The sequence below is a fragment of the Octodon degus genome, unplaced genomic scaffold (assembly GCF_000260255.1).
Source record: "Octodon degus isolate 3935 unplaced genomic scaffold, OctDeg1.0 scaffold00355, whole genome shotgun sequence".
NCBI lineage: Eukaryota > Metazoa > Chordata > Mammalia > Rodentia > Octodontidae > Octodon > Octodon degus.
Window position 1 is genome coordinate 853,683 of NW_004524931.1, and position 11,209 is coordinate 864,891.

The following is an 11,209-nucleotide window of genomic DNA, read 5'->3' on the forward strand; positions in this document are numbered from 1 at the left end:
GCGCACTCTTGTTTCCAATAAGCCCTGTCCTCACTCCCAGAATTGCTCTAACAGCATATAGCCTTATTAGTCCCTGAGGAGCTTCCTTTTCTTTCTTTTTTTTTTTTTTTTTTTTTTGGCGGAACCGGGGATTGAACTCAGGCCCTTGCGCTTGCCAGGGAAGCACGCCATTTCCCAGGCCTCTGAGGAGCTTCCTGATCGAAGTTACTGCAGTAGAATCCACAGCATTCTGAGGTCAAAGTTTCCAAATCGGTTTTGAATCTAAAAGTTTTTCTAGGACTCTAGTGAGCACAAATTAGAGCAGAGCACTGCGCTTTCAGTGTCAGCGTCCACTCTGAACTGAGCGCTTATTCTCAGTGCTTCAAATTCCCATCTATAAAGCACAACAGCCCAAGTGTGGTGGTGCAGCACGGGAGAGGTTGATAAAGGAAGGTCACCCAGCTGTTAGAGACCAGCCAACACTACATGGTGTTCCCCACTTCAAAGGGGAAAAAAGGCAGTCTAATGAACATAAGGCACACCACAGGACAGGCTTTTGTGATAGCAACAAACCATATGGTTTAATACCTGAGTGCAGCAAGGCAGAGTGACAAAGCTATCTGCACCAAAGAGAAGTGTGTCCCATTTATATGGATGGAAAGAGGGCAGTCAGGAAAATTTAATAAACATCTGTGGTTAAAGTTTTTTGGCAAAACTCAGTTTTCTGACATCTCAGTGCACAGGCAGTCTCTGAAGCATCTGGTGCAAATTTTGGGGTGTCTCCAGATGTCACCAGGACCTGCAAAATTCCTTGTCCTATTTATCTCCTTTCTTGTGCTTGCCAGTGACAATGGTACTGAGCTGCGTTCCCTGCTGAGAGAGGAGTTCACTGCAGAAAGTTGTGTTCCGCTGGCAAGCAGACTGTGTTGAGGATCCAGTCCAGTGGGAGAATTACAGGCAGAACCATCCCTGCTTGGTCTAGCTGAGATCTGACAGAGTAAGGTTCCTGAGTACTGAACAAAAGGGGTTGAGGACCAGGGAGATAGCTCAGTAGGCGTTAAGTGCCTCCTGCCTGGCAAGCACAAGGTCATGAGTTCCATCCCTGGTACTGCCAAAAACAAAGGGGGTTGAAAGAGATACTAGGGATACTATTTTTGTGAAAGGACCAAGCAGTCCTGCATTAATTATTATTATTATTATTATTATTATTATTATTATTATTATTTTGTGTGTGTGTGTACGTGTGTGTGGTACCAGGGATTAAATTCAGGACCTTACGCTTGCCAGGCAAGCACTTATTCTACTGAGCTATCTCCCCGGCCCCAGTCCTGCATTAATTAAAATTAGCATTCTTTCAAATTTTTTCAGTTAAAGTTACTGTAAGAGAGGCTAGGGAGATAGCTCAGCGGCATAAGTGCCTGCCTAGCAAGCACAAGGTCCTGAGTTTGATCCCTGTACCAAAAAGAAAAAAGTTACTATAAGAAACAATTATTATAATGCTACTTCAGTTTACAAGTCTGCACTGGAAAGAAAAGACCACAAAGAAATGTAAGTGACTGATCTATGTCCCCTTTATCTCCCCTTATTCCACTATATTCACTATAATGGAGGGCACAATTAGCCATAAAGTCAGAATTTGCTTTTGACTTTTGTTGATTTTTAAGACAGGGTCTCACTATGAAGTCAAAAGCTGGTCTTGGACTCACTATGTGGACTCACTATGTAGCCTAGGCTGACCTCAAACTTCCAGTGATCTCCTTGCTTCAACCTCCAGAGTCCTGGGATCACAGGCCTACACAGTTATGCCCAGCTCTTGCTTTGATTTTTTTTTTTTTTTTTTTTTCCCATCCATCAGGTCATAGTGGAGGCTGCCATTTAGTACTCAAAAATGTAAGATGGAAACCTGGACATGGTGGTGCATACCAGTAATCTCAGGTGGCTGAGGCAGGAGGATCAGAGTTGGAGGCTAGCCTAGGCTACATAGTGAGTTCAAAGCCAGCCTGAACTACACAGCAAGATGCTGTTTTGAAAAACTAAAAAAAGGGTTGAAAATGTAGTTCAGTGGTAAAACACTTGCCTAGCATGCATAAGGGCCTGTATTTGGTCCCAACACCACCAAAAAAGGAAAGAATTAGGTTAGATGAGATAAAGGATTAATAAGAAAAGGAAACAAAGATGAACATTTGTGGACAGGCAATATTGCCGCATTGCTGACAGGCAAGTTCTCTAAAAACTTTCTGTAACCATTTACTTACATACATTTTTGAGTTACTACAAGATTTAAAAATTTTAAACAGTTAATAAAAGAAAAATATAAACAGTTCATGACACTAAATTCAACTGTTCAGGACACAAGGTATCTTAAAGAGCAAATCTGGGCATTGAAATTCCTTAGGACCTTGGGGTCTAGTGAAAATCTTTCTCCTATTGGTATTATCTGTAGTTTATCCTTGCAGTATACTGCCTTGTAAACTAGAAATGGAACTGTAGCAACTCTAGGAAAATCAGCAGTATTACAAGACTGCTGGAGAAGAGGATGTCTGAGAAATCTAGTCAGTGGTTCACCAGGAACTGGCTTCTGCTCAGCTTCCCTCGCTCCCTGAGGTACGCAAGTAGGTGTCTTCGCCTTCTCCATGTGACTTTTAACCCGTACTTCTCCTCTGGGGTGTCTTTAACCAGAACAGGCCCAGGCTCTGGGCTGTCGGGAGTCTGGCTGTAGACACAGACTGGAAAGCTGTTTTCCCTCTGTCGTGGGGGACTGAGATCTTCCCTCACAGATGGCCCCGGGGTCTGGATGTCCAGGGCAGCAAAGACACACAGTGAGCTCTGAAGTGTGTGTGCTGATGGTTCTCCACAGCTCTGGGGACTGAGCATCGGAACCAAGGGCTGTCTGGAAGCACCCTTTTCTAATCCACTGGGGCACTCCCTGCCTAAGGGGATTCCCGGTGTCTCTAGACTGGAAGAAGACTGTGGACTCTCAAAGATCAGATGTGGGAATTTGCAGGTTGATTTTCGACTTGAAAGTCTTGCCTGATCTCGATGACGTTTCCGGCGTGCTGGAAACAAACTCTCTGCTGTCGTATCAATCTGAGGTGATACCTAAATATTAAAAAAAAGGAAAGTGAGGTCAACCAACTACCAAGTACCTAAGAGAAGAAACAACATCCAATGACAAGAATCTTACTGTGTGTGGTACTAGGGACTGAACCCAGGACATGTGCACTGAACTGTATCCCTGGTCCTTGTTTTTTTTCAATTTTTCCTTTTGAGATAGAGCTCACTAAGTCTCTAATTTGCTCAGGCTAGGCTTGAATTTGCAATCTTCCAGCCTCAGCCACCCAGAGTGCTGGAATTAGAAGTGTGTGCCACCATATCTGGCTTTTTTTGAAACCAGAGTCTTAAAGAGGTCCGTGATAGCTATAGACACAAAGGAAAATAGCCATATAACGAAATGATTACATAAAAAGATATGAACTTTGGCCAAATTAGTCTCCCTGGCTTTGTTTTCTCTGTGTAAAAGCAGAGACACTGTCTCTTATGCCTCACCATACCGTATAGCTGTGACCTGACTGTCTAAACTTCTTGAGGGCAGGACAGAAAGTGCTGAGGTAGTAGGTCAGACTGCACATGCTTTGCACACTCAGTGCTCTGGGATCAACCCCAGCACCAAATAAACAAACCAACAAACACTCAAAAATTTAACAGGCCAGGGGCTGGAGAGATGGCTCAGTGGTCTAAAGCACCTACTTGAAACAAGCTTGGCAAAGCACAGGGACCGCGGTTCGATCCCCAGCACCACATGCCAGCCAGACCCGCCCCCTGGTGGGCTGAGCTGGCCACACACACACACAATAAATAAATGTAATAAATAAATGTAATAAATAAAAATAAATAAATATTAAAAAAAAAAAATTTAACAGGCCAGACATGTGCCACCATGTACTTGTGCTCCAGCACGTGGGACGCTGAGGCAGGAGGATCACTGTGAGTTCAAGACCAGCCTGAACTACATAGTGAGATTCTGTCTCAAAAAACAAAAACTCAGTGCCAGGAGATAGCTCAGTAGAATAAGCGCTTGCCTGGCAAGTGCAAGGGCCTGAGTTCAATCACTGGTTGGGGGGGGGGAGAGGGAGGGGGAGCCTGCCCAAAAAACAAAAACTCAAACAAGACAAACTTAATAAGGGCAGATTTTGTTCACCGTTGATTCCTCTGCACCTAGAAGAATGCCTGGCACAAGGAAAAGCCTAGTAAATAATAAACGGTAGACTGTTAAAACACAGAATGAGCAACTAGCAGCCAGCCTAGGGTGGCACATGCCTATAATAAAGCATTATACAAGGCTGAGATAGAAAGATGCAAGTTCCAGGCCTACTTGGGTAACCTAGTAAGACTTTATCTCAAAATAAAAAGGGGGGGGGTGCTGAAGACGTAGCTCAGTAGTAGGAGGATCACTGTGAGTTCAAGACCAGCCTGAACTACATAGTGAAACATTGTCTCAAAAAACAAAAACCCAAATGAGACAAGCTTAATAAGGGCAGATTATTCAACCCCCGTGTTGAATCCCCAGGACCACACATACACATAAGAAAGCAACTAGCATACTTGTGGCCCACACCGAGTATTCAATAAATGTCTATTTCTATCAGCATCTATAGGATTCTAGCATTTAAGTTTCTCGTATGCTCATGAAGCCAGTAATAAGGTTCCTCTCAGCAGTCTTGGACCAGTTGTATCTATTAATCATATGCTTTATTAGGTCCTTTTGCTAACTACTTCTCTGTTACACAGCAGGTATATTCACTTCCCAGGACTTTTTTCCATTTTTGGTGTCCTGGTTGTAGAATCCAGGGCCCAGTATGTGCCAAGCAAATGCTCCTGCCGTTAGGCTATATCCCCATCCCATCCCAGGGCTTTTGTTTGAGGCAGGGACTTGCTATGTAGTTCAGGCTGGTCTTGAACTCACTATGTAGCCCATGCTAGCCTTGAAGTTCAGGCACTGGCAAGTGCAAGGGCCTTAGTTCAATCCCCAGTTCCGCCAAGGGAAAAAAAAAAAAAAAAAGAAGTAGTTCAGGCAATCCTGCCTCAGCCTCCCACGTACTGGGATTACAGGCCTAAATCACCACTCCTGGCCATCCCAGGGATATTAAACTGTAAAATATGACATGTGCCATTTCCGTGGTTTTCTTTTCAAAGTTTAATCTATTCATAATAAAGTACCTATCTAAATATCTTTCACATGAAGTTTGGGAGATAATCACATTTTTTTATACGTCTGCCATTTGTCTGGCTTTCTCACCCACCTAATGTTACTGAAACTTTCACCATGAGCTTTTCAAGAGGAACCTGGTGGGGACAAGTCCAGCACCATCCAACCTATGCCTCAATCTGAATGGTGAAAAGAAGATACACAGGAAGGACCAATGACCAGTGCCACAGAGTGTACTGCTTTTCTGACTCACGACTCTGCTTGTTCTTTGGAAGCCATGGTTCAAGAGCCGGCATTCAGAAAAGTTTATGAGGTAAAAGTCCAAGAATCCAAGGGGCCTACCCAGGAAGCGGAGGTTGGGTCAATGGGCTTGCTGGGCACCTGCCGGGTGTGAGAGGGGCGTTGCTGCACGGCTCCAAAGTGGTGCTTGGGGCCCTCCAATGGTTGGTGGTGGAATAGCAGCTGGGCTTTGTGGGACAGCTGGCCTCGTCTCTTTTTGGGAGGCATCAGTAGGTGAAGGAAGAGCAGTTAGTGACCACATGATGCTGGTTGCCTTCTGATTGAGGGACAGAGCCCAATTCCAACACATACCTGCACAGTAGAAGAAATGAAATGTAGAGAAAATAATGCGGACAATTTCCCAGTTCTTCCTGACGTCCTGCTGGCCACTTCTATCATAAACCACCATCTATCTGACCTCAGGGTTGTAAGGAGCACAGCCTCCTACACTACACCACTAAGCAAAAACACAGCATTCATCTTCAACAGCACTTGTTCAATAAGGTTTTTTTTTGTTTTGTTTTTGTCTTTTTTGAGACAGGGTCTCACTATGTAATTCAGGCTGGTCTTTAGCTCACTTTGTAGCCCAAGCTAGTCTCAAACTTACAACAATCCTCCAGCCTCAGTCTCTGGAGTGCTGGGGTTGCAGGTGTGTACCACCACACCCAGTTAATAGCTACATATTGAGCTCATGTTAAATGCCACAAATGGCAATTTATCCAACAATCATCTTTTGCTGTTATTTTGAGATGGGGTCTCACTATATATCCTCACATCCAGGACAGTTATGGTGAACCTTTTAGAGTTTTCAATGATAACAAACAGCTGGCTGCAGCATGCACAGCTTCATCACCACTGGTCTAGCCTAGATTTTGAACCCAGGGCCTTTGCAATAAGCTGTGTCCCAGCCCTTTTTTTAATATTTCATTTTCACTGAGCCATCTCCCCGGGCCAAATAATTTTTTTTTTTTTTTTGCAGAACCAGGAATTGAACTCGGGCCCTTGCGCTTGCCAGGGATGTGCTTATTCCACAATATTTCATTTTCAGATAGCCCAGGCTGGACTGAGACTTGTCATCCTCCTGCCTCAGCCTCCCAGAGTGCTGGCATTGCAGGAATGCACCACCACACCCAAGCAATAACAAATAAGGGGCAAGCACTGGCAGTACATACATAGTTCAGCAGTCTAGCACTTGCCTAACATGCAGGAAGCCTAGGGTTTGATTCCCAGCAATGCAAAAAAGAGACAAAAAGGAGCGCAGAGGCTAGAAGGGACAAGAACCAACACAGTACAATACTAGGATACACTATACTTCTGTTTGTGCACCACCACGCCCAGTTTGCAGTTGTATTGTTTTGCTTTTTAAAATTTTCACCCTGCCAGGTGTGGTGTAATTACATGCCTGTAATCCCAGCACTTGGGAGGCTGAGGCAGGGAGGATCTCTGCAAATTCAAGGCCAGCCTAGGTCAACACCACCTTAAACTACATAGTGAGATCTTGTCTTAAAAAAAAGCTTTTTTCATCCCCAAATAATTTGAACATAAACAAAACCAGACTGGATAATATAATGGACTACTATAAACTCAACATCTCACTTTTAACAACCATCAACCCATGCTCACTTCAGCCTGTACTGATCCATCCATACTTCTATCCATTTCCCTTACTTCTGCATTAAAAGGAAAATATATTTATAATCATTGTCTTCTTCCCAATAACATTATTAAATGTATACACACAAACACAAATTCCTTGTCAAATATCCAGTCAATGTCAAATTTTCAATTGTTTCATAAATGTCTTTTGTTTTATTTTTGTTCTTTTTGAGCAGGGTCTCATTATGCAGCCCAGGCTGGTCTCAAACTCACAACAATCCTGCTGCCTCAGCCACCTGTGTGCTGAGATTACAGGTGTGCACCACCATGCCCAGTAAATGTTTCAGAAGAGTTTTCCTCTTCTTTCTGCTCCTCCCCACACACCCCCCCCCCATCTCCTTCTCCTTCTCCTTCTTCTTCTTCTTTTTTTTTTTTTTTTTTTGGTCTTTCTGAGACAGGGTTTTACTAGGCAGTTCAGGCTGGCTTTGAACTTGCTATACAGCTCAGGCTGGCCTTTGAACTCAAAGTAATCCTCCTATCTCAGAAACTTGAATGCTGGGATTACAGGCATGCACCACCACATGTGACTGTCATTTTGACAGCTCAACAAAGCAGTGGTACAAAAGGAGAGAAGTACCCTAGAAGTAGGGTGTCTTAGTTACTCTTTTGTCATTGCTGACACAAAATACCTGACACCCAAGGTTAAAGGACTAAAGGTTCATTTTGGCTCAGTTTACAGAGGTTTAGGTTCATAGCTTGCTGGCTCCAAGGCAGGTCAACAGGGCAGAAGAGCATCAGAGAGGAAAAACAGCGCATGACAGGTAAAGACAGAAAAAGTAGCAAGCAGCAAATGACAAGCAGCAACCCTCTTCCTGCCCCCTCCCCACTTTTTTGTCTTTTTGAGATGTGGTTTCACTTCGCATCTCAGGCTGGCCTTGAACTCACTTTGTAGCCCAGACTGGCCTCAAGCTCCCAGCAATCTTTCTGCCTCAGCCTCCCAGGTTCTGCTGGGATTACTGGCAGGTGCTACCTCGCCTTAATATCTTAACCAGGCTCCCCGGCCTTTGGGCAGGTAGTGCTCACACCCAGGGAAGGGCAGCCTTAATCTTAGTTATCACACTGTGAATCAACCTCAGCATCGCACCCCTGATCCCAAGTCCTACTCTTTAGATCCAGCTACCTCTGAAAAGCCCCACCTATGACTGACTCCATGAAGCTTTAGGGAGACATCTAGATACAAGCCATAATATAGGGGGGCTGATGAGGAGGTTCATGTGTCACCTGAGTGGGGAATGATGCAGGCCTGAATGTGGGCTGTGTCGGTGAAGACAGGAGGATGCCACAGACATGGATCAAAAAAAGGTCCAAGGCAGGGATGAGTGGCTCTCATAACCAGATCGACTATTGCAAGAGCTTCTTCAGTGGGATGGTGGGACATGAGTTGTAACACAGTAGGTAGAGGGGCCAAGGGAGGTGCTGCTGAGCATTCTGGACAGAATCAACAGGGTGGAGGGCTTTTGCTGCTGTGTATTTACAATTAATTTATTAGGTCAATGACATTTGATTAGGCAGAGAAGATACGGGGAAAAGCAAGGAATCACTGTCCTGACAGAATTAATATTTTAGGGCAAGTATACATTTAAATATACCCAGTTGTTCCCTTGTTCACCAGATATTTTTTAATAAGTCCTACTGTGTATCAGGCATACTTCCAGATGCTAGAAACACACACTAGAGAACAAAATAAACTCCCTGCTGTCAGGGCACTTAGAATTTAGTGGTCAAAGTTAAAAGGACAAAAATCCAACAGGATAAGAGGTGTCACTCAGTGCTTCTTTAGACAGCACTTAGGGAAGGTCTCCCTGAAGAATTAAATGCTTTTCCTACATTGCTGAGGGCGGAACCTCGTGCCTTGTGCATGCTAGGGAAGCTCTCTGCCACTATGCTACATCTCCCCTCCACCTTGTAATCCTCCTGCCTCTGCCTCCCAAATAGCCTGGATTAAAGTAGTCTCTCGCTATTTTGAGGCTCAATTTTTGCAGACTCCCTGTTTCATGGGTTTTCAAAAAACATTAATCTAAATTAGTTGCAGATTTTGTGCCACATTACGGGATTTTGCAGTACCATACAGTATACATCTGTTATTAATATTACATAGGTTTACAAGTTTAGAAAATGATTAAGAACGTTAGAAGTCCTTTTAAAAGTTTGGGAAAGGTTTTAAAAGTTTGGAAAATAAGTGTGTGGCGCTAAAAAGCCTTAAAATATATATAAATGCTAAAATATAACGTTGCTACTTCGCTAATTTTCACTTATCGTCGGGGTGTCTGGAAAATAACCTCCTTGGGGCTGGTGAGATGGCTCAGTGGTCTAAAGCACCTATTTAAAACAAGCTTAGCAAAGCACAGGGACCACGGTTCAATCCCCCAGCACCACATGCCAGCCAGCCCCGCCCCTTGGTGGGCTGAGTTGAGCTGCCCCCCCCACACACACGCATAAATAAAAAATAAAAAAAATTTAAAAAAAGAAAATAACCTCCTTGATAAGTGAGGGACCACTGCATAGGCATGTATAACCAGCCTGGTTAGTATTTTAAAAAGAAAGCAGGGCTGGGGAGATAGCTCAGTAGAATAAGCGGTTGCCCAGCAAGCGCAAGGGCCTGAGTTCAATTCTGGGTTCCACCAAAAAAAAAAAAAAAAAAAAAAGAAAAGAAAAGAAAAAGCAGTAGGCACTTTATGCAAAACCCAGGGGAGGAAATTCAGTGGAAGGGCAATAGCAGGAGCGATGGTTGCAGCGTAAAGAGCTGAACTGCACCTTTTGCACTGGGCAGGGGCAAATGGGCATTATAAAGTCTCCCACTTTTTTCTGTGTTTGTCTGCTGTTTGAGATAGGATGTCAGTATGTATCCCAGGTTGGACTCCTCCTGTCTCGCCTCTGGAGTGCTGGGGTTGCATGTGTGCACTACCACACGCTACCCAGAATGACCAAGCCTCTGCTTCCTCTGTGTCACACACCCATTTTCTCAGCCCAAAGCCATCGCTCCAGTCCTGGGACTCACCGGGCCTCTTCCTGTCACACAGCAGCCTTCACACAGTTCACTCCGCCTACTCAGCCATCTCCCTGACTTCTGTGTAAAAGGTACTGGATCTTATGCTCAGTCTCAGTTCAGCTGAAAAGCCTTTCCTGTCTTAACTAAGTCAAGATCAGCTCATCTTAAACATTCAAACATGGTAGTCAGGCCTGGGAACCTTTTTATAGTCTTGGCTATTCTGGAGACTGAGATGGGATAATTCCCTGAGCCACGTGGTTCAAAGACAGATTGGGCAATACAGCAAGATCCAGTCCACAAATTAAAGAAAGGGGAGGAGCGAGAGAGGAAGGCGAAGGGAAGTATCACTGACTTCTAACTTCATTTTGCAGCTATAACTATTTGTTTAGATTTTGGGGAACCGTCTATGCTCCCCCACCCCCCGGGGATCGAACTCAGGCCCTTGCGCTTGCCAGGGAAGCACTTATTCCACTGAGCCATCTCCACGGCCTATGCTCCCTTATACCCCCATCAGACTCGAGGCTCGGGGAAGAAAAGCCTGTTTATCTTCAGGGCCCGGCCATATAGCAGTTCCTCTGCAAAAACTGCTGCATAAGCAAATAACATAAAACACTCTGAAAAGTACCTATATATAAAAGCTCGACCAAGACAGGCCTGCAGCAGGATCTGAGGCAGGGCCTGTAACATACGTAGATCTGAGGATTTGAGGCAAAAGCATTGGCAAGCATGGGGCAGGGGGCTGTAATCCCAACATTCTGGGAGGCTGAGGCAAAAGGATCGAAAATTCGTGCCAGTCTGGGTATGGCGAAATAAGGGCAGGAGACCTGCTGGGCGCGAAGGCCCCGGGTTTAATCCCTACTACGGACACACACACACACACACACACACGCACGCACGCACGCACAAAACAAACAGAAACCGGGTGAAGACCACAGACCGCCCTCGGACTCGACAGAGCCGGGAGCCCTACGGTCGTTAACAGATGAGCGGAGGACGGTTGCCCGGCCGGAGCTCGCCCTCCCGCAGCGTGCCCGGCAGGCCGGTGAGGCCGGCGTGCGCAGAGCGAGCCGCCCGGCACCGCCGCGTCCCTGGCCCCGGCC

General features: G+C 45.2%; 1 protein-coding gene across 1 annotated transcript; it reads right to left on the reverse strand.

Moving 5' to 3' along the window:
* Positions 1 to 2,046: 2,046 nt before the first annotated feature.
* Positions 2,047 to 5,776, reverse strand: Rhno1 (RAD9-HUS1-RAD1 interacting nuclear orphan 1). Its single transcript, XM_004648155.2, has 2 exons — positions 5,528 to 5,776; positions 2,047 to 3,078 (listed from the first exon to the last, which is right to left on the reverse strand). Exons 1-2 carry the CDS (start codon positions 5,690 to 5,692, stop codon positions 2,533 to 2,535), a joined length of 711 nt encoding a protein of 236 aa, XP_004648212.1. The 5' UTR covers positions 5,693 to 5,776; the 3' UTR covers positions 2,047 to 2,532.
* Positions 5,777 to 11,209: the final 5,433 nt, after the last annotated feature.

Coding starts and splice junctions, on each gene's coding strand:
- Rhno1 (XM_004648155.2), bottom strand. CDS start 5,692: ATGCCTCCCAAAAAGAGACGAGGCCAGCTGTCCCACAAAGCCCAGCTG. Junction 3,079..5,527: donor ACCCAACCTCCGCTTCCTGG/GTAGGCCCCTTG, acceptor TTTAATATTTAG/GTATCACCTCAGATTGATAC.